Source organism: Phycodurus eques, chromosome 8, assembly GCF_024500275.1.
Source record: "Phycodurus eques isolate BA_2022a chromosome 8, UOR_Pequ_1.1, whole genome shotgun sequence".
Lineage (NCBI taxonomy): Eukaryota > Metazoa > Chordata > Actinopteri > Syngnathiformes > Syngnathidae > Phycodurus > Phycodurus eques.
The window spans coordinates 31,178,273-31,202,221 of NC_084532.1; the positions used below are offsets into that span (position 1 = coordinate 31,178,273).

Genomic DNA, 23,949 nt, shown 5'->3' on the forward strand with positions numbered 1-23,949 from the left:
TTTTTGTTTATTGGCATTTCAATGTTATTATGGTTTGTTAACTCCAAATAAACAAGATTTGGTTAGATTTTGAAGAAAAGCGTTTCTAAATAATATAATTTTAATAACAATGATCAAGCAAGTTATCGTCGTTAAAAGTTCCCACATGCAAAATATTGCTTTACATTGTTTTGTGTTTGGGCACGGTGGCCGACTGGTTAGAGCGTCAGCCTCACAGTGCTGAGGACCCGGGTTCAATCCCCGGCCCCGACTGTGTGGAGTTTGCATGTTCTCCCGGTGCCTGCATGGGTTTTCTCAGGGCACTCAGGTTTCCTCCCACATCCCAAAAACATGCATAAATTGGAGACTCTAAATTGCCCATAGGTGTGCATGTGAGTGCGAATGGTTGTCTGTTTGTATGTGCCCTGCGATTGGCTGGCAACCAGTTCAGGGTGTACCCCGCCTCCTGCCCGATGACACCTGGGATAGGCTCCAACACGCCCGCGACCCTAGTGTGGATAAGCGGCTCAGAAAATGGATGGGTGGATGTTTTGTGTTTGAATGTTTACTCTAAATAGATCCAGTGTGACGTATTTACTTCAGTAAAGAAACCAACTGTCTTTCAGATGTCTGCTATCGCTTTATTGTTATTTAGATAAGGAACACCATGAAAACTAGAAAAACAAAAATACTAAAGCAATCACATGAATCAATTTGTAACTCATTTGTTTTACACCATCCATCCATCTTCTACTGCTTATCTGAGGTTGGGTCGCGGGGGCAGTAGCTTTAGCAGGGACGCCCAGACTAAAAAAAAAAAAAGGTATTTCCAAGAAATAAAGTATTTTTATTCATCTATTTATGCCAGTGAGGCATGGTGACTGATTCTTGCTCAAATCTATACAAAAACTTCAAATTGTCGTATAATTAAGATTGTTAAAATATTGGAAGTAATTTTTTTTACAGTAACTGAACAATGTATTATCCTTGACTTCTGATTTCTAATGGGCCTCAAGAGGGAAACCGTAACGACAACGTGGCCCGCGACAAAAATGAGTTGGACACCCATGTATGATGGTTACGTCATAATGCCTAATCCCGATCCAAACATGGCTAATGACCAGAGGGAGGCGGTAATGCGCGCTAAAATTGCTTGTGCTTCCTAACCGCCAAAATACGACGACGACGAAGAAGAAGAAAAGGACGAAGAAGAAATAGAGAAAAAAAGAAAAAAACTAAAGCGTTGCGCACAAATTTTGCCAGCGTGACTTTTTGTCTTTTGAGTGATTTCGAAGGCACCTGCGATTTTGCGCTTGAGTAGAATTGCTTGAGATACTTGTTGTTAATCCTTTTATTGCTATTCTGTCGTCTTTTGCTCGTCCCAGGTAAGAATTTGACGCTGCCTCTTCCCGCCCTCGTTTTCTTTGTTTGCACCGCGGCTAACGTTAGCCGCTGCTAGCTCGTCCCCGTCGTCACATGAAGCTGAACACCTCCAAAGGTCTACTTTTAAAACATACCAAAATGTTGGCTTTTCGTCAATCTTCCGAATGTATTCCTCTTTGACCAGTAGCACTCATGCTAACTTAAGTGGAAACCTCTACGTGGCCAAAATAATAACCCTGACATGAAACGCAATGAAAAGTGCGTGTCACGATCATACGAACCATTTTCGCGGTTATCAGTCACTTTTAGCATGATATTGCAAAGAAGACAGCATTACAAGGAGCTTTAATGTATTTTCCTGCCCCCCAAAACTCTCAAGTCAGTAGCCCACACAAAACACATAACACTTCTCTTGTTTGCCCCACTCCTACACTCCTGTACGTTGCCTCAGGTCAGCCGACCAGACGCTCCTGGAAGTGCTAAACGGTGGCTCAGAGGGGATAGAGCTTTTTCTGTTGCTGGTACATCTCTGGAATAACCTCCCCCTAAATCTTAGGCAAGCCCTCTCACTAGCTATCCGTAAAACTCTCCTTAAAACCAATTTTCCCCCCTTTGGCTTTCAAGTCAACATGAGCCTCTGCACTGTTTTAGTGTTTTATTATTTTTAACGTCGCTATTTATCAAGTGTTTTAATTTGTCCTATGTTTAATTGTTTTAATGTTTTGTTTTTATATAATGTACAGTGTTCCCTCGCTATATCGCGGTTCACCTATTGCGGATTAAGTGCATTGCAGATTTTTTTTTCATTTTCATATCGCGCATAATTTGCCATATCGCAGGATTTTGAGGGTATGTTGTAATATTTTTGTTGTAAAATAAATGCTTTCTTGCCTAAAATATTAAAACTGTACAAAAAAAAAGGGAATACATTTCATTAAAAAACATTACAAGGAATAAAATTTATATAGTGTACAGTACTACTGTGCATTATTGTATGTTTAAGAGTATAGCAAGTGTTTATAAGATTATGGTAGAGGTTAATAGGAAAGTGGGGAAAATTAATAAGAGTCTGGGGAGCTTTAAAATGGGTATAAATAATCAGATGTGGTCGCTACTTTGCAGATTTCACATATTGCGGGGGTGGTCCAGAACCTAATCCCCGTGATAAACGAGGGAATACTATGCAGCACTTTATGTGCAGCTGTGGTTTTAAAATTCTCTATAACTAAAGTTGAGTTGGTTGGTGTTGCTGTTCAATTTGGGGTCCGAGATGAGTCCATTCTCAGTTTACATGGCAATTATCTTCTTCATTTTTTTTCACCATCCGCACATCTCCCCTAGCCAGCCAGTCTTGTGTGTGTGTGTGTGTGGAAAAATTTCCTCTTCTACAAACAATATATTTATTACAATGTATTACATTCTTTTCGGTCTGATTCAAATCCTCGTCGTCATCTTTGTTGTGTTTCCGAAATTAAAACATCCAATGCTAATCGTAACAACAAATTGTGCATGCTTATTTGTGTATTTCATATTTATTTATTTTAGTTGGAATTACATTGTGGTCAAGTGAGTGCAATGTTGCTCAGTCATGTGACTGTTGCAGGGACGAACGGACGGACAGACAGACATCCGTCATTCAATCACATGGCGCAAAGACGAGGACACGTAAGGTACTTGAAGGTGAGAGAAGCCTCTGAATATGTCTGTGTCAAGGAGTCGAAAGTTGGATTGGATGCGTCTTGCTTCGGCGACAGCAGGTGACCTTACCCAAACCCTGCGTTTCAGGTGTGCGAGGTGCAGGCATCCCAGAACGACGTCAGAGACGGTCAAGGAGCTAGCGGAGGAAAGGTGACTTTGCACAGTAGGAGCTGGTGTTGGTGAGGTTGACAATGTCATCACGCTGTGTTCGCAGGAGATGTACGACAACGGCTATGGCGAGCACGCTGCGGACGACGACAACGCCAGAACCAACCTGATCGTCAACTACTTGCCGCAGAGCATGAACCAGGATGAGCTGCGCAACCTGTTCAGCAACGTCGGCGAGGTGGAGTCAGCCAAGCTGATTCGGGACAAAGTGGCAGGTATGTTCGCATTTGTTTGCTTGTGATGGATCATATTGAAAGCGTTCAAATGAGTGCAGCAAAGTCGCTTAAGAAGGGTGTCGTCTTAGCATGTTAGCAGCAGACGACGACGACGATGATGATGAAGAGGACGATGATGATGAGGAGGAGTACAGGGGGTCCTCGTTTGACGACAGAGTTCCGTTCCTACGGTTGTGGCCTATAAAGCCTGCCGCACACTGCGCGACCTGGTCGAACCCGATTGGATTGAACCATCGCATAAAAATAAGAGATGCTACAGCACCACCGCACATAGAGCAACTGTATACATGGACGCCCTGAGCAGTGGACCTGTATAGGCGTTTGATGGTGCATATACAGTATATTGTACTTGATCCGCCGGCACGGTGGGAGACTGGTTAGCACAACTGCCTCACAGTTCTGGGGACCAGGATTCAAATCCCGACCCCGCCTGTGTGGAGTTTGCATGTTCTCCCCGTGCCCGGGTGGTTTTTCTCCGGGCACTCCGGTTTCCTCCCACATCCCAAAAACATGCGTGGTAGGTTGATTGAAGACTCTAAATTGCCCATAGGTGTGAATATGAGTGCAAATGGTTGTTTGTTTGTATGTGCCCTGCGATTGGCTGGCGACCGGTTCAGGGTGTACCCCGCCTCCCGCCCGAAAATAGCTGGGATAGGCTCCAGCAGCCCGCGACCCTAGTGAGGATAAGCGGTAAGGAAAATGTATGGATGGATGTACTTGATCACATTTCTTAAACCATAAAACAAGAATTCAAACAAAAGTGTTAGGGCTCTCCTGAGCCGATCTTTGAGATCATAAATCGGTCCAATGTCAGCAGAAAAACAAGGATCGGCTCGGACTGGATCTAAATTCTCAGATTTGACCACTCTTATACAAGCAGTCTGTTTTGGAAATTAAATCAGGAAACAATCTTGTCTTTTCTAATTTTAATAATATCTCTGCAAAGCGAGAGAGAGTCGAGAGGTTAAAGTTGCTTTGTGTCTCTACCTGTTTCTGAAGAACACGGAAGAGCAATGCACAGTTAAACTAAAATGGGATGGAGATGAGGGAACAAGAACAAGAAAGACCTCTTCACGTGACCTCTTTGACGTGATAAAAGAGTCCCACATAACTATTTTAACAATGCTATATTCAACTTTTAGCTGAAACATTAATGAATATTAAGTCAATTGGGTTAGCTCCACACACATTGCCTTTTAGTTAATAGGTTTGATATTGATACTGGTTATAAAGAACCCAGAGTCAAATGTTTATTTTAGTCTATGCTGCGGGCTCCTAAGAAAAATAAATCTTCATAATTTGAACACCCTTTATTTAAACCATGCAAACGTTTTTGACCCAACCCCCTAAAAGAATCGGAATCGAGAATTGTTTGGAACCACAATCGAAATAAGGTACCGGAATCGCTCAAATTCAAACGATGCCCAACCCTATTTGATTTTGACTTGGAATACTTTCTTTGTGACTGCGTGTGTATCTCATTGCGTGCACCACACTGCCCCAGAGGTCAAGATGTGCACACCAGTTACTTTATGTATCCCATTAGTTAATAATAAATTGGTCAGTTTTTCTCGTAGTACTGTTGCTGGTTATTGGTCTCTGAGTTATATTACTTGATCTAGTCTTTTCTAACATTCCATACTACAAAATAAGTAAAGTAGGTATGATTATTGCTGAAATTGGATTGGACTGATATCTGTGTCGGACAAAACTCAAGGCTGCAATATCTGGTTAGGGTTATTTTTTGGAGGACTACTTTACTTGACTTTTACTTGAGTCATATTACTGTCCTGGTCTTTTGTATTTTTGCGTTGAGGTGCTGCGGGTTGTGGCCCTGGTTGCGGTCCCAGCGGAACCGCGAAGCACATGTAACATCGGGGACAAGCTGATCCGCTAGTACAACCTGTATTAATTAGGAAACGCACTTACAATTATCTAGTTTACGGATGTTAATGATAAATGTATTAAGCGACGGAGCGAAGTTAGTGATTGTCACAACACAGAATGAACTAACTTCAAATTCAGAAATGGCCAATAAAAACAGAAAAATACTTAATATTTTCCTGGAGGATGCATTTGGGATTAGCCTATGAAGTTGAAAATGGTGAAACAGACAATGATTTTAGTCAATTATTTTCCAGAATCTTCTTTTGCTTTCGGCTTGTCCATTGAGGGGTCGCCACAGCGTGTCATCCTTTTCCATGTAAGCCTATCTCCTGCATCCTCCTCTTGAACACCAACGGCCCTCATGTCTTCCCTCACGACATCCTTCAACCTTCTCTTTGGTCTTCCTCTCGCTCTCTTGCCTGGCAGCTCCATCCTCATCATCCTTCTACCAATATACTGACTCTCTCTCCTCTGGATGTGTCCAAACCATCGAAGTCTGCTCTCTCTAACTTTGTCTCCAAAACATCAAACCTTGACTGGCCCTCTGATGAGCACATTTCTAATTTTCAACCTGGTCACTCTGAGATCGAACCTCAAGATCTTCATTTCCGCCACCTCCAGCTCATCTTCCTGTTGTCTCTTCAGTGCCACCGTCTCTAATCCGTACATCATGGCTGGCCTCACCACTGTTTTATCAACTTTGCCCTTAATACTAGCAGAGACTATTCTGTCACATAACACACCTGATACCTTCCTCCACCTGTTCCAACCTGCTTGGACCCGTTTCTTCACTTCCTGACCACACTCCCCATTGCTCTGGACAGTTGACCCCAAGTATTTAAAGTCCTCCACCCTTGCTATCTCTTCTCCCTGTAGCCTCACTCTTCCACCACCACCCCTCTCATTCATACACATATATTCTGTTTTACTTCAGCTAATCTTCATTCCTCTGCTTTCCAGCGAATGCCTCCATCTTTCTAACTGTTCCTCCACCTGCTCCCTGCTTTCACTGCAGATCACAATGTCATCTGCAAACATCATGGTCCACGGGGATTCCAGTCTAACCTCATCTGTCAGCCTATCCATCACCACTGCAAACAGGAAGGGGCTCAAGGCTGATCCCTGATGCAGTCCCACCTTCACCTTAAATTCGTCTGTCACACCTACAGCACACCTCACCGCTGTTCTGTTGCCCTCGTACATGTCCTGTATTATTCTAACATACTTCTGCCACTCCAGACTTCCGCATGCAGTACCACAGTTCCTCTCTGGGTACTCTGTCATAGGCTTTCTCGAGATCTACAAAGACACAATGTAGCTCCTTCTGACCTTCTCTGTACTTTTACATCAACATCCTCAAAGCAAATAATGCATCTGTGGTACTCTTTCTAGGCATGAAACCATACTGTTGCTCGCAAATACTCACTTCTGTCCTGAGTCTAGCCTCCACTACTTGTTCCCATAACTTCATTGTGTGGCTCATCCACTTTATTCCTCTATAGTTACCACAGTTCTGCACATCACCCTTGTTCTTAAAAATGGGCACCGGCACACTTTTCCTCCATTCCTCAGGCATCTTCTCACCCGCTAGAATTCTATTGAACAAGCTGGTCAAAAACTCCACAGCCACCTCTCCTAGATGCTTCCATACCTCCAGAGGAATGTCATCAGGACCCACTGCCTTTCCATTTTTCATCCTCTTTAATCCCTTTCTAACGTCCCCCTTACTAATCATTGCCACTTCTTGGTCCACCACACTTGCCTCTTCTGCTCTCCCTTCTCTCTCATTTTCCTCATTCATCAACTCCTCGAAGTATTCTTTCCATCTATCGAGGACACTACTGGCACCAGTCAACATATTTCCATCTCTATCCTTAATCACCCTAACCTGCTGCACATCCTTCCCATCTCTATCCCTCTGTCTGGCCAACCAGATTTTCTATAGGTGATATCACACAAAAACATTCCCCAAAAAATAATTTATCCAACTCACAAACCTCAATTCCTCCAGAACCCATCAACCGATTAAAAAAATTCTTGAGGCCTTATACTCGGGTTGAAGTGGCCGTTCTGACACAGGGCTCCAGACTGCGACCAAATTGGTCGCATATGCAACCTTCATTCAGCTTGTGCAATACAAAATTTCATCTTGTCACATTTGCGCGAGTGCATGTTTTAATGGTTGAAAGTCGCCTTTTTTTCCACTGCGATCTCCTCCTGCATGAGAGCGAGCAAGAGAGACAGACAGACATATAGAGAGAGAAGGGAGTGAGTGAGCGCTTTGACACCATCTCAGTCATTATGAATTCCATTTGAGTTAAAAGCAACCCACTTGAATATAATTGGGCACCTGCTGCAACATAATTGATTGCTTCTTCCACATAGGACGCACTATTATCACAGCACCGTCCCATACATGCGCACCACATATGCAGACAGACAGGCTAGGAGTACGCCGTTATGTCTGGCCAGTGAAGTGGCCACCACATGCCTATATTGGTGGCGGCCCGCTACTTATTCATTTTAAATGACAAATGTGAGCCTTTAACTCATCTGGACTATTGGTGAGCAAGCTAGCTAGCCCACACCTACCTTTTAAAGTCCAGTAAGATGGTAAAATCCTCCCACTGCAAGTCACCTACAGCTTTTCTTTTTACACACATTATCAATTCAATACTGCTACATTTGTGGGCTGTTAGTATATTCAGTACAGGACATTTATCTAATGTGAAAGTGGAGCTGGAGAAGTGTAATTTCTCTGCATTCTCCACATGATCAGGTTTTCACTTCGACTGGGCTGCATAAAACCAGCAGGTATTTCCCCGATCGTCTCAAAATTACAAGAGTGTGTGTGTGTGTGTGTGTGTGTGTTCGTTCGTGTGTTGGAGAGGTGGGCTGTACCGCTAACTGCAAAGATTGCCTGCTTAGTTTCTCTCGTTTTCATTTCACTCATAAATAGTCTTGTGCGAAGATTTTAATAACTTTATGAAGCTAATAAATCTATGTCTGTCTGTCTAAACCCTGTTTATAGCATAGACATATGAAGACACTGTATGTCCAAAGTTAAAAAGCCCAGACTCCTTTTGAAGAGAATGGTATATGAAAACAAACTATCATTAAAATAAAGTGCAATAATTGCAGTAGTAATGATTTATCCATGTTCTGATTGAAAAACAAATACAGACATTGGACTTGAGGCCGCATGTCTTGGACACTTTGGTGAAGAGAGGGCTGGAGCTGTCAACTGATCACCACCTGGTGGTGAGTTGGCTCTGATGGTGGGGGAAGATGTGTTGTGTATTTTAAGGGTCTGCTGGGAACGTCTGTCAGAATCCTCTGTCAGAAGGAGTTTCAACTCCCACCTCCAGCAGAACTTCACCCACTTCCTGGCAGAGGCGGCGGTGTGTTCCAACTACAGGGGATCACACTCCTCAGTCTCCCCGTTAAGGTCTATTCAGGGGTGCTGAAGAGGAGGGTCCGTCGGAATGTCGAATCTCAGACCCTGGACCAGCTCTACACCCTCCCCGCATGGGAGTTCGCCCAACCAGTCTACACATGTTTTGTGGACTTGGAGAAGGCGTTTGACCGTGTCCCTCGATGAGTCCTGTGAGCGGTGCTTCGGGAGTATGGGGTACGGGACTCTCTGATAGGATATGTTCGGTCCCTGTACGACCAGTGTCAGAGTTTGGTCCGCATTGCTGGCAGTAAGTCGGACTCGTTTCCGGTGAGGGTTGGACTCTGCCAAGGCTGCCCTTTGTCACCGATTCTGGTCATAATTTTTATGGACAGAATTTCTAGGTGCAGCCGAGGCGTAGAAGGGGTCCGGTTTAGTCACCTCAGTATTGCATCTCACTCTGCTTTTTGCAGATAATGTGGTTCTGTTGGCTTCATCAAGCCGTGATCGCCAACTCTCACTGGAGTGGTTCGCAGCAGAGTGTGAAGCGGCTGGGATGAAAATCGCCACCTCCAACCTGAGGCCATGGTCCTCAGTCGGAAAAGCGTGGCGTGTCCTCTCCAGGTCAGGGATGAGTTCACGAGTGAGGGAAGAATGGAACGGGAGATTGACAGGCGGAACGGAGCAGCTTCTGCAGTGATGCGGACTATGTATCGGTCTGTTGTGGTGAAGAAGGAGCTTAGCCGAAAGGCGAAGCTCTCAATTTACTGGTCGATCTACGATCCTACCCTTACCTATGGTTACGAGCAGTGGGTCTTGACCGAAAGGACAAGATCCCGGATACAAGCAGGCGAAATGAGTTTCTGGGCTCTCCCTTTAGAGAGAGGGTGAGAAGCTCGGTCATCCAGGAGGGGCTCAGAGTCGAGCCACTGCTCCTCCGCATTGAGAGGAGCCAGATGAGGTGGCTCGGGCATCTGGGTAGGATGCCTCATGACTCCTCTCCGGTGAGGTGTTCCGGGCATGTCCCGCCCGGAGGAGACCCCGGGGACAACCCAGGACACACCGGAGAGACTACGTCTCCTGGCTGGCCTAGGAATGCTTCGGGATCCCCTCGTAAGAGCTCGATGAAGTGGCTGGGGAGAGGGAAGTCTGGGCTTCCCTGCTCAAGCTACTGCCCCCGCGACGCGACCTCGGATAAGCGGAAGAAAATGGATGGGTGTTTGGGATGGTGATTTTAAATAGCTAAATTTGTTTGTTTTGATAGTAAATAATTTGTAAACTAGCTTGAATAATCATAAATTATATCTATATGGTGGTGATACACTTATGCAGTTATTTTTAAATGTATGTCAATCCTATGGTTGTGGTAATGCTCAAAATGAAGGGGTAACTTTACCCAGGGGTTGAGGGTTAGGAGCCCTCACTAGAAGAACTAGTGCCTTCTGAGTCAAACAAATGATCAAATAAAAGTGTAAAGCCTTGGTTTTGTCTGCCACTGCTTGTTTCGGACAAATTTGTTCACAGCAACATACTTTCCAAATATCACATCTCGAGTCACTGTCAATTGAAACTATGGCATGCCATGGTCATGCTGTACAAATCTTGTGCTGGTGCAACCAACTGAAAAAGTTGGTCGCACCATTGCCATGAGTGCAAAAGTTAGTGTAGCTCCCAAATCGACTTTCTTGACAAGGGTGACAGGATCGCTGACTGCTGGCACCCACAGAGGGAGGGTTGGGGGCGTGTCACTTTGCCCGCACTAAGCAGTCAAAAAAATAACACGAAAAAAAACCCGAAAACATCTCACATTGCTGATGGAAAGTTTTAGCACTATTGAAAGCGGCACTATTGAAAGAGACACTATTTTGCGCGCTATACCCTGAAAGTAGTAAGCAGCCCTCTCCTAGTTACCGCGAACCATGTTTACTCCGGCCTTGGTAACCTGAAAAGGTGCCATCGCATTCGCCAGACTGTCGTGAAGCGAGGACGCCCTGGAAACGCGAGTGACGAGAGGTGTGTGGACTCTCCCGTGATGAAATATTTTATTTTCAAATGTCACCACATTTGTTTTATATATATATCGATATATATACATTTTTTTAAAAAAATTTTTTATTTACAACTCTGCCACTCTGTGCTTGTTTTTTTTTTTTTTTTTTTTTTTTTTTTTTTTTTTTTTTTTCCCCCTTGTACACAGTGCATTCGTGCCCTGCACCATGTGAATTGTTTTTTGTTTGTTTTTACTGATGGCTGTCATTCTTTTGGGAACTCTTGTTGCAATTTGTGTGTTTGAATGTTGAATTTCATGCTGTTCATGAAAATCATGTTACAAGACCAGTTCACACCATACACAGCTACTTATCTTTTTCAAAACGGGGGGCAGAATAATGTTTGTTGGTCGAACTGGTCCTTTCAAGGAAGCGCAATAGTTATGCTGTTGCTGTTGTCAATGTTGCCTTTGGTGCTGTATATTATTAATGAGAAGTGTAAGCGTAATGATGATCATAATCATGACCTGAATGGTTTTTTTTTTTAAGTTTCGTTAGCGTTTTTGTAATATCACACCAGGTGAAAGGTCATTTGGCCTTAGGAAAAATTTGTACACTGTGCACTTTTGTTGACCTCTGTCATTTTGTTGTTGTTTTTGTTTTGTTGTTTTGCTTTGTGTTTCTAGGCAACAGTTTAGGTTACGGCTTTGTTAACTTTGTTAACGCTAGTGATGCCGAGAGGGCAATCAGTTCCCTCAACGGCCTGAGGCTTCAGTCTAAAACCATCAAGGTAAAGTTCCACTTTCACTTGCTGCTCTGTAGGGGGCGCTCTTTCTCAAGCATCCACCAGGTACTCAAGATTGTTTTTGTTTTCCAAAAGAACTTGTCATTTCTACTGTGCCTGACTTTTATTTTTATAAGATGATTCTTTGATTTCATCAAGTATTAATGTCTTTTATTTATTTATTTTACAAACCTGGCTGTTTGAAGCTTTTGTTTTGATGTAATGTGACATTGCCCAAATGCTCAATGAATTTTTGCTCCTGAACGTGTCAACTATTTCTTTTGCATAATCTGAAGTTGTGTGGAGTTGTTAAAGTTTTCAAGCCTTTTCCCACAGGTGTCGTACGCGCGCCCCAGCTCGGACACCATCAAAGATGCTAATCTGTACATTAGCGGCCTGCCTCGCACCATCAGCCAGCAGGACCTGGAAGACATGTTTGCCCGTTACGGACACATCATCAATTCCCGCGTGCTGGTGGACCAAGCATCAGGTACGCATGCACACAGGCATCAGTGGTCTCTGTCTGTGTCACACATGCGCTCGGCTTTGTAGGTTTGTCGAGGGGCGTGGCCTTCATCAGATTTGACAAGCGGGCCGAGGCCGAGGATGCCATCAAAGAGCTTAATGGGCACACGCCTCCTGGCAGCTCTGAGCCAATCACGGTGAAGTTTGCTGCCAATCCCAACCAGGCCAGGAACTCTCAGTTGATGTCTCAAATGTACCATGGCCAACCGCGACGCTTCGCTGGACCCGTGCACCACCAGGCACAGAGGTTCAGGTACATCTACGCATACAAAACCCCCTCTGCTCATGAAAGAGAAACCCACAACAATCACTGAAATAACTTGAAACTGACAAAAGTCATACTCAGGAAAAAAACGGACTGAAAATTAGCTGATGAAAATCAGACTAGACTTTTTTTTTTTTTTTTTTTTTTATGAAACTGGTGGACAAAAATGATGGTACTCCTGGAAAAGATTTGAGCTTAGGGACATGCTAAACCTAGGCATGTCGTCTATTAGTGATGTCACTATAGCAAAATTCTGACTTCGATACTATGCCTGCATAAAGTACCAGAAAATAAGTAGACTTTACACCGATTTGATCGGGCTGATCGGTATCGCCCGATATTTAACATTTTATGCTGATCGGCTTTGTCACAATTCGCCGATCCGATCATTTACGTCATTGATCGGCTCCGCAAAAGACATTAACTCCGTGTCGTTGCGTGCACAGTATATTTGAATTCAAAAGAGAGTTTATTTTTAGCCTTGTTGCATGTCTTTTGACGTAGTACTGTAAATATCTGATGGCCAATTAAGTTATTTAAAAAAAAAATAAATAAATAAAAAAGCGTCGTCGGTGTGGGACAGACAACAGGTTGGAGACAGGCAACACGTAATGCCCGGATCAGACAACAAGACAAATTTGCTCTTTCACGATTGCACTGTCAGACTACTGTAATAAAATCCCACCGCATCCCGTTTTTTACGATCATTGGGCTTTAACTTGTCAACTCAAATGCGACTGGATACACTCGTTACCGTGGCGACGACAACAAGAATGGAGCGTGCCGGCTGGAGTGTATTGTAAGGATAAAATGGGGGGAAAACGTGTGTTGGTGGTCGCCGGTGCTCAGGAGAGGACGTCCGTTTAAGGCTTGCTTGAGGTATGTTCATGTACTTTTAATACGATACGGCTCACAAGGAGGCAATAAAATGTTATGTAGCCTAGCAAGCTAGCGGTAGCACAAACGATTGGACGTAAACATGTAGCCGTTCTGTCGAATCATGTTCTAAAGTTTCGGTGCGGGTAAAGTAATTTAATTAAAAATTAAGTAATTTAATTACAGTAAGTTAGCACCCATTATTTCTGTCATGGAATGTTGGTTTGACCTCACTGATTAGAATATACGATCTGACTAAAGCAGTGATTTCCAACCTTTATCGAGCCAACAATTGAAAAATTTCACGGCACACCAACAAACAAAAATGGCACAAAAAGTGGATACATCAATTACTGTTTACTTCCTGCCATCTAATAGAAGACCATTCATTTGTTCTCTGTCACTATGCCTCACTGGCATAAATAGAGGAACAAAGATACATTATTTATTGTAAATATTAATTTTTAAGCAATTAAGTACACAAGTCTATACAGTAAATGAACAGGTCATTTAAATAGACACATTCCTCCATCTTGTGATCGGATCGGTTATCGGTCCCAAAAATCCTGATCGTGTAAACCCTAAAAATAAGTATTTTATTATATATATATAATATTATATAATAATATTATATTATAATATATATATATAATATATATATATATATATTATAATATTATAAAAGTTCATCTCAATACTCATACTACATACTACATACTACATACTACTCATACTACATACTCAATACTTTGTTATATACCCTGTAGCGTATATTAGTTGAGTAAAAATGTAATTAATTTAGGACAAAAGAATAAGATGGAAGCGCCACCTGCGTTACTTCCAGTTTAGCGTAATTTTAAATTACAACGTTATAAATCAAGCTATTTTATCTAGAAAGGGCCACCACATCACTTTTTAGATGTCTAAACTTCAGAATCAGAATTATCTTTATTTGCCAAGTATGTCCAAAAAACACACAAGAAATTTGTCTTCGGTAGTTGGAGCCGCTCTTGTACGACAACAGACGGTCAATTGACAGAGAACACTTTTGAGACATAAAGACATTGACAAAAACAGTCACTGATGAAGGAACCTGTGTTTTAAAATCTCCTAACTTCCGTGGTTCCAAGCGTGTTCGTTTTCGTGAAAGAACGTCGTTCACAACAACAATGTATAAAAAGCAACCAATTTATTCCTGACAGAGGAGTCTATACATTTTGCAGAGCTCTGGGTTCGTAACTACCCTAACTTATTCTTAGCAGATACAGTAGTAGAACAAAACTATCTGACTCTCCCCCAGACTTATACAATGTTTCAAACAGGCCGGTGTGGAATCGCTGTCGTCCGATTGGTCCGTAATCTGACGTCATCGTTGTTCGGCCAAATGATGACTATTTGATCTGGGTCCAGACGTCGCCTGCCGATGTCTCCTGCATTCAATGTTTATAGTGGCTCCCCGCAGTTCCTTTCTTCTTTGCCATCTGTCTCCAAATACCCCCTGATGAGGGCCACATACCCCCCGCTGGGGGCCTTCCTGCAGTATACTCCTATACTCCAATACACATTCTCTTCCAAACTAGTTAGAATTACATATTAGAATATAAAGTATTCTATATTCCCTTCACTGAGCAATAAAGGGTTGCTAGTTATCTGGTAATGACGGTACAAATTTTTAATTTATTTTTTTGACAATTGTGCAAAAAGATGCATAGTCCTCTCGCACTTAGAGCAGGTTGAATGGCTAATATAGCAATAGTCCAGTGCAATGACCATTGTGGAAAGGGCGTCGAGACTTCAAGGAATGTATGCAGTTTACAGTGACTAGTAGTTCAATAATCTGGGACAATGTTGATTGTGCAAATGTTGCAGATACTCCTCAGTCAGTGTGCAAATATGGCAGGACTTATGTGTCTTGAACACGATGGCGGCAGGCAGGTCGAGCTTCCGGGTGTTCGGCCGGCCCGGTCCGCACGGAGAACAGGTGGATTTGGCGGAAAGGAGGAAGAAAAAGAAAAGGAGAACAAAAGGTTCCCAGGCAGGTCGGCCAGAGCCCGGGTGTCTCTGCTCGCAAGACATTCGGAGCAGGACGTGCTGTGCCTGCTTCCGTCCCCACGGAGTACGCGCAGGCCCCCAAAAAGGGTAGCTCGGAGCGCTGGCAGGATGCCCTGCAGTGGGGAAGGGTCAGATGTGTCCTCATCACCTTGTGGTGAGGTGGGGCGTCCTGGCTGGGCCAGTCTTCGGCAAGTTGGTCGGACGAGACAAGAGCTGACTCTGAGAGAGAGAGAGAGAGAGAGAGAGAGAGAGACAAAAGGGGGTGGTTCTCCCCCCTTCCGCTCCCACCACCTTCGGGACCAAAAGGGAAGCTGGACCGCCTCTGAGTGTTACTTTTCCATTTTAGGATTAAGTCGTGGTTTAAACCCCGTGGAATAAAATAATATTGGATTTAAGATAATGAGACCATTTTCCCGATTTGCATTGTCCCACGCCCATCCTCTTTAATCCCTGTAACGAATGTTATGTGATGTTGGGAACACTGTAATATTTGCAATGTGGCATTTGTGGAGTGAAACATTTCATCTGGTGCAGTTGACAACAGATTCGACATCAGACATTCAAGTTTGCAGAAATACAGTCACTAGTGGCGTCCATGTAAAGTTCTTAAAATATTAAATCCCAGTCAAGTCCGGTAAAGACTGTGGTTAATGAACCCGCGTCTGCAGTGGCATTCCATCGCCTGTGGGTGTCGCGAGCACTCCGTCCATTGTCCCGGCTTGACTGGCCAAGTGTCGCAGCAGGGAGGGAGACTCCTTTGTTGGTGAGGCTCTTTGGACTGGCTGGTGGTGGAAGTTAATTAATTTAGCGTTGTGGTGCAAAACTAGTTATCTTTTGTCTCCGCTTTGATTCTCCGGGTGCTGGTAATTCACTTAGCGTCAGCGTGCAATAGGAGATGTCTGTGTCTCACTTTGATGATCCTGGCTTGTGATTCACTTAGCGTCTGTATGCGAAGCCATTCCGTGGTCGTCTACCCCGGCGGGGAGAGCGGCGGTAGCCGGAGACTGGGGTGCTGGGTGTCATCTTTTCATGGTGTGTCCGCTACACTGTATTTCAAAAGTAGAGCTCAGAGGTTGTAGTTTAAGAAGTATTTGTTATTACAATCAGGGTTCCCTTTGAAAACAGGTACCCAGCCGTGCGGTGCCTTTTTTATTGTTCAGGGGGGAAAAATAAGAAACAAAAACAACTACAGTGATATAAAAAGATTTTTATGCTCTATGTACTATTGGGAAATCATAATAATACTATTTAAAATGTGAATTTCATGTAGTTTACATAATTATTATTTGTCAGTGTTGTTGTTTAAATTACAGTTCATACACAAATGTTAAAATAAAACATTTTGTAATTGGCATGAAGTTTTGAGGGGGCAGTGATTAGCCTTCCAGACAAGTTCATCATGTATGACAAGTGTTGCTCAGGTAGGCATTTTATTAACACTTAATTGTTGTTTAGCCATGATTTCAAATACATTCTCCAATGTTTTTTTGTATAATGTTTATATATAATATATATGGGCATGGTGTACCGCCCCAAAAAGTGTGCGACCAAATCGTGTGCTGGTGCGACCAACTGAAAAAGTTGGGTGCACGAGTGCAAAAGTTAGTGTCGAGCCCTATATACTGTACGTTACATCACAAAATAGATTATCGTATCATCTCTAACAAGGTCTATTGTTTTTGACAAGTGATTGACCAACCTCAAGTGTTGAAAATAGCTTGAGAGCAAATTTCCTAACCCTCTCGGGCACGTCAACTGTCTGAGAAAATGGCATAAAAGTCCGCCTCTTCCTCACTCTACAAGAGCCCATTAGACACCTATGTTTTAGACAAACGTGTAAAAATATTTAGATTGCATACATTGGAGTGGGCCTGTTTTGTTGAAAATGGATCGCTGAAAGGGATTGGTCACCCAACCAAGAAAAGTTTGTGTGCAGATTCATTTCCAACTATTAACACTGCTTAGTCAGCGCGTCGTTAAATTTTGTTTTTTTTCCCCCATTACTCATGGCTCTTGGACCTTTGTAAAGCGTTAGGGATGGTGACATAACCCCAGTTGTTACGTTCAATTAAGTATTAAGGCCTTTTCTATTGTCGCAGACCTTGATGGGTGTGGTTGGAGGCCGTGATGTGTAATACTGTTCTATTTAATAATGTAATAAATTAGTGATGTAAAAAAAAACATTATAGCGAATTAAATTAGTGATTGAACATGATTTTGTGGTGCTTCTGTAGATGTTGGTGGGCAACAGTATGTGATGTGATAAGGGGTTAGTTAGGCATGTCACAAGAATTTTTTTTAAAGGCTATATATTTTCCCCAAAACAATCACGATAAACAATAATAGCGTTGTTGTTTTTTATGCCTTTGAAATGAAAAATAAGGCCCGCACTCGAACTACAAGACTGGTTGGTCCGCTGAAGACGAGCCCTTCACCTGTCAATCAAATATACCGTACTTTCACGACCATAAGGCGCACCGTATTAAAAGGCGCAGTCTCAGTTACGGGGTCTATTTCTGTATTTAACACATACATAAGGAGCACCATATTATTGGGCGCAGGCATGGTAAAACATACGCTAGCTTAAAACATACGTTAGCATGCATGCACGCTAAAACAATGTTTTTAAAAAGGCAGCGGAAGCAAAACTGAGTTCGGTTGTACTTTATTGAAGTATTTAACAATGTACTCACGTTATTTTTTTGGTCAATCCTCCTCCACAAATCAAACAAAGTCCTCATGTTCTGTATCCGAAATGAACAGCTGGGCAAGTTCTCCAACAAACACGCCAGGTTCCCTCTCGTCATTGTCAGAGTCAGTCTCATTGCCAGGGGGGCTGTTCAGCAATGATGCCGGCTGACACGAAAGCTCGGACAACAGTCAAAGCAGATACCTTAGCCCAAGCATCCACAATCCATTCACATATGGTGGCGTAACTCGCCCGGCGTTGCCTCCTTGTCTTAGTAAAGCTGTGTTCGCCATCTGTGCTCCATCGCTCCCACACCGCTCGCAACTTGACTTTGAACGCCCTGTTTACACCGATGTCCAGCGGTTGGAGTTCCTTCGTCAAGGATCCCGGAATGATGGCAAGCTCGGAGTTTATTTGCTGCACTTGGTTTTTGACAGCGGCTGTGAGATTCTCACTCAGCCACTCTCTCATTTTCTCCTCGTCCATCCAGCCCTTTTGATTGCCCTTAACGATGACTTCGGCTGGAAACTTTTCTTTAGGCAGCGTCTTCCTCTTAAAAATCACCATAGGTGGCAGTTTCTGTCCAATACCATGGCAACCAAGCACAACAGTAAAAGCCGACTTCTCGTGCCCCGTTGTGTGTATCGCCACCGTGGTGGTCCCCTTCTTCTCTACAGTGTGGTTCACCGGGATGTCGAAAGTGAGCGGCACCTCGTCCAAGTTGGTGATGTGGTTGGCAATCTTTTTACTTCAGTTGGAGCGGAAGATGGCCAGCTTTTCCTTGTAATCCGCCGGAAGTTCCTGCGCCACGGTAGTCCTCGCCCGGATGGATAGATGGTGCCGTTTCATAAAACAAAAGCACCAAGGCGGACCTCCTCGAAAATGTTCGATTTTAATTTCTTCTGCAAGCGTTATTGCCCTCAGTCGAATGGTGACTGTAGAGACGCCTCTCCCGGCTGTTCTTTACTCATTAATCCATTGGTCGGGTTGGTCTTCCAACTCGGGCCACCTCGCCTTGTTTACGCGGAAACTCAGCTTTGTCTTCTTGAATTGGCGCAGGTCGTTTTCCTGCTTCCTCCACTTGCGAACCATGGATTCGTTGATCTTGAATTCTCTCGCGGCTGCTCGATTCCCATGTTCCTCCGCATAGCTGATAGCTTGCAGTTTAAACTGCTTCGTAGGTGCCATTTGCGGGGGTCCTTAGCCAAACAGATGTTGATTTGGACAATGCACATACCGACGCTATATACCTACTGGGGGCGTGCCTTTAGCGTCCACCTTCACGCGCACCCTTCCCCCTTTAACGGCCGCATGCTGTCCTCAGCCACGTCCGCTTTTCCTCTGTATAAGCAGCATGTCGGCAGGAAATGCTCCCAGTCAATCAAGCACAGCGCTCATCACACAACAATATTTATATATATTTACTCGGTGCACACATAAGGCGCGCCGCATTATAAGGCGCCCCGTCCATTTTGGAGAAAATTAAAGACTTTTAAGGGCGCCTTATGGTCATGAAAATACGGTATGTTGCCATTCATTGTAGTCAACTACTGGCTGAATAACATGTGCCACTGAGGTTATGCTTAAAAAACAGTTAACCTATGTTTGTGTTAATTGGGGACAAACACACAACAACTCGGAGAGGTGCTGACGTTTTAAATGACTTTGCCGCGGTGGCGCAAGCTGTTTAGCTTGTTAGCTTGTGGGCTAGTGAACATAATAAACAGTTAACTTTCCTGTGCGTGCTAATTGGGGACTCACATACAATTGTGAGTGAAGCGCTGACGTAAACAACGTTGCCGCCATGAAGCGAGCTGTTTAGAGCCTTAACTCATTACCTCGCGGGCTAGCTTAACACTTAACCTTCCTCTGTGTGTGTTACTTGGGGACCAACACACACAACAACACGGAGCAAAGCGCTGACGTTTTAAACGACGTTGCCACGGTGGATCAAGCTATTTAGCTCCTTAACTCGCTACCTCGCGGGCTAGTGAACATAATCAATTAACTTTCCCATAAGCGTCTCTGTTGTGTGAATCTACGCGCTCCATGAGGAGCAAGGCTGTGGAGTATTGGACGGAGCCAACACTGGAAAAAGTGTAACATCGGCCGGCGTTCCACGAGCCCACTAACGGCTAATGACACAGCCTTCCAACTCTGTTGGCTCACTGCGTGAAACGCACAGTGGCTCACCACAACAATGACAATTTGGGTTATGGTTGGAGTTTCCCAAGGTGAGAGGTGCCGAGCAGGTGTGGGTATACTTATTGCCCCCCGGCTTGGTGCCTGTACGTTGGGGTTCACCCCGGTGGACGAGAGGGTAGCCTCCCTCTGCCTTCAGGTGGGGGGACGGGTCCTGACTGTTGTTTGTGCCTATGCGCCAAACAGCAGTTCAGAGTACCCACCCTTTTTGGAGTCCTTGGAGGAGGTGCTGGAGAGCGCTCCCTCTGGGGACTTCATTGTTCTGCTGGGGGACTTTAATGTTCACGTGGGCAACGACAGCCCCCTCAATCAGAACCCGAGCGGTGTTCTATTATTGGGCTTCTGTGCTCATCATGGATTGTCCATAACAAACACCATGTTCAAGCATAAAGGTGTCCACACGTGCACTTGGCACCAGGACATCCTAGGTCGCAGTTCGATGATCGACTTTGTGATCGTGTCATTGCAGTCGTGGCACAGACTGCAACAGGGATTGCGCTCCACTCCGCCACAGATCTGGTCCAAATCCTTTTGGTTTTGGGGATGTCGCTTGGCAACATGGCAAAGATTTTCAACTGGGTTCAGTTCAGGCGTGGAAACTAGGTGGACCACTCCAAGGACATTGAGATGCCACTCCCCAGTTGACCGAGCTGCGTGTTCACGCGGGTCATTCTCGCAGAGCTGCCACCTCAGCCAGCGGGGTGATGAGGGGCTGCCGCCAGGATGGTCGTCTGCATGGGAGGGCTACGGAGGCACCGCACTAACTTCACTTGTGGGCAATAGCCTCAACTCGACAGGATAACTCAAAGTCATGGCCAGCGTCTTTTTCGCTACACTCGACGACGTGTTTCACTCCACGTTCGATCGTTATGTTTAGTTCTACAAGTTACAGATGAGAGTGGAGCAGGAAAAGGGCGACTGCTTGGCTATTGTCAGACACATTTCTTCCATGTTTGATGGAGTAAATACACCCCTAGCTGATCACCGTGATCCAACTGAAATGTATCGTGATCACCTAATGGCCCAGCACTACTATAGCCCATCTACAATTGTGTTCCCTGTGTTCTTGGACAGCTTATTGGTCTTGGCCCGGTGGAAATGTTGGCCTCTGATTGACTGTGTGTGTGGACAGGTATACAGGTAACAAGGGAGCATCTTAAAGAGCAGGTCTGCGAGAGCCAGAATTTTTGCCGGTTGATGGGTGATACTTATTTCATGCAATAAAATACAGTCGTACAATGTGATTTTGTGGATTTTCATTGTAAATTCTGTGTCTCTCCGTTGAAATGTAGCTATGGTTAAAAAAAAAAAAAAAAAAAACGGACAGAGATCTCCATAGTTTGCAAGCGGGAGAGCTTAATGATGTATCAAACTGCTGTTTTGCCCACTGTACAAGATCATGTGACTGACAGCCGTTTTCGCCTTCAGATTCTCTCCAATGAGCGTGGAGCACATGGGCGGGGGTGGCGGGGCTTCCGGAGGCTCATCTGGTTGGTGCATCTTCATCTACAACCTGGGCCAGGAGGCGGATGAGGCCATGCTCTGGCAGCTCTTTGGGCCTTTCGGCGCCGTCAGCAACGTGAAGGTGATCCGAGACTTCAACAGCAACAAGTGCAAAGGCTTTGGCTTCGTCACCATGAACAACTATGAGGAGGCGGCCATGGCCATACACAATCTCAACGGCTACAGGCTGGGAGACAAAGTCCTCCAGGTCTCCTTCAAGACCAGCAAGGGACACAAGTAGACCCCCTGTCCTTTACAGGTGCAAGGTGGTGGTTTATTTTTTTGTTGTTCTCCTCATAAGTAGCTCATATGAGTCAGCGGACACCCATTTTTGCTGTCCCGATGGGTGGGAAAAAAATACTTTAGTTGAACTTGTCACAAGGTCAGATCCTTCTCATACTCTACAATGTTGCTTGTTTGATGTCAAATCATTAAAACTAAATAAAAACCCATCCAAAAAGTCACTGGTGCTGCTCAGTTGGTGGTAGAAAAACAGCATTCATGTATTGTAAATCTTTTGTAATGGTGTCAAGCCGTGGACCCCAGTCCCTCTGCTTGAGAATTAAGCACACTTGCCCGGTGCTGAGCTGGCAACTGTCCAGCGGGTGGTGGGTGCGGCTCATCAGGCATCGGGGAGCCAGGGTCTACTAATTTGCACTCGCACTTCATGAGCTGGCACCTGTTACATTGGCACACTTGAGTAAGTGATATAAAAGCAATTTTATTGCTCACATAAATGTTGGAGATTGGTTGAAAGTAAGACTGCCAACAATTACTTGACAATTACTGTAATTTCTTGTGTATAATGTGCATTTTTTTCCCCAAAAAAAATTGTCAAACGTCAATAGTGCGCATTGTACATGCGTATATGGGAAAATGAAAAACACTTGCACATTTTATAAATGTATGCTGTCATCTAGAGGTTATGAAAAAGCTGTACACTTTTATTCCAATATCCCACTGCCACCTAGAGATTATGAGAAAGGTGTACACTTTGATTATAATATGCCACCGCTACCTAGTGGTTATGAAAAAGGTGTAGCCTACACTTTCATTCCAATATGACAAGGGTACGTATGACTGCATATATGTACAGTTCTGCTCATAAGTTTACATGCCCTGGCAGAATTTGTGAATTTATTTTATTTTTTATATAAAAACGACTGACTGAATAACAACCATCATTAATGGTACTATTGTTGGAGCCTGGGTGGTGCTTTGCGCCCCCCCCCCCTCTCTCTTTCTAGCACCTTTCTCGGCCGCGCACCTGTCACCAAGCAGCCCTCGTTACCACCTGCATTTAAGCCTGCCTTATCCTGGAAATCCTCGCCAGAATATTACAGCTTCTCCAGTGGTACAACTGCTCCCCAGTCTCTTCGTAAACTACGCATTCCTTGTCTTCATTCTAACCTCTCCTCCGTGTCCCTCACCAATTGGATTTCTGCCGCCAAGCCAGCCGCCAGTCTTTGTCACTACCTGCCTCTAGTGGTGGGCAAGTGAAGCCTTACGAAGCACTGAGGCTTTCCTAACAATTGTGCCGAAAAAGATTCAAAGCTTCAAAGCTTCAAGGCTTCGGTGATGGTGACATCTGGTGGACAACTGAAGCCATATCAACCGCTAAAGAGCACGACTGAAGCACTGGCTGGCACTGTTTCTCATAACAGCAATAAAAGTTCAGAAAAGTCTGTATGGTCATTCAAGTTTTTTTGTTCATTCATACCAAATAATGATTATATCGCCATTACAATAAAATATGCAGATGCTCTCCCCCATACTCTTAAAACACATTCCAGATTAACCCAAAGAATAAATGCAAATTGTCTTAAATGTTAAATGTGGTTAAATGTTGGTTAAGGGTTTATTTAAAGCTTTGAGCTTTATTTAAAAACTGTACTCAAAGTCCCTAACAGGATTAGAGATCCTTCCTACTTTGCAAATGATCATGGTGCGTGAATTCAGAAACATTGTTTTGTGTGTGTAGGAAAACCTTTAAAGATAAAGGCTTTTCATTTTGGGAACTTGTATGGTTGACTTGCCAAAATACTCTCACTCTCCTCACAACTCCATTTGGAAGCATAATGATACATCTTATATAGCTAGTATGGCGCCAAACCACTCCAATCTGTCAAGACTGTAGAGATGATCGTGGACTTCAGGAGGCATCCTTCGCCACAGCTGCCCCTCACATTGTCCAGCTGCCTTGTGTCAACCGTCGAGACCTTCAAGTTCCTGGGAATTACGGTCTCTCAGGACCTGAAGTGGGCTACCGACATCAACTCCGTCCTCAAAAAGGCCCAGCAGAGGATGTACTTCCTGCGGC

The 23,949-nt window shown here is 44.2% G+C and overlaps 1 protein-coding gene across 1 annotated transcript; it reads left to right on the plus strand.

The window, feature by feature from the left end:
* Positions 1–1,175: 1,175 nt before the first annotated feature.
* LOC133405946 (ELAV-like protein 1) lies at positions 1,176–22,093 on the plus strand. The gene is made up of 8 exons (XM_061683040.1): positions 1,176–1,364; positions 2,966–3,042; positions 3,148–3,210; positions 3,275–3,443; positions 11,420–11,523; positions 11,854–12,007; positions 12,070–12,295; positions 21,555–22,093. The coding sequence occupies exons 2-8, from the start codon at positions 3,007–3,009 to the stop codon at positions 21,868–21,870; spliced, it is 1,068 nt and encodes a 355-aa protein (XP_061539024.1). The 5' UTR covers positions 1,176–1,364; positions 2,966–3,006; the 3' UTR covers positions 21,871–22,093.
* Positions 22,094–23,949: the final 1,856 nt, after the last annotated feature.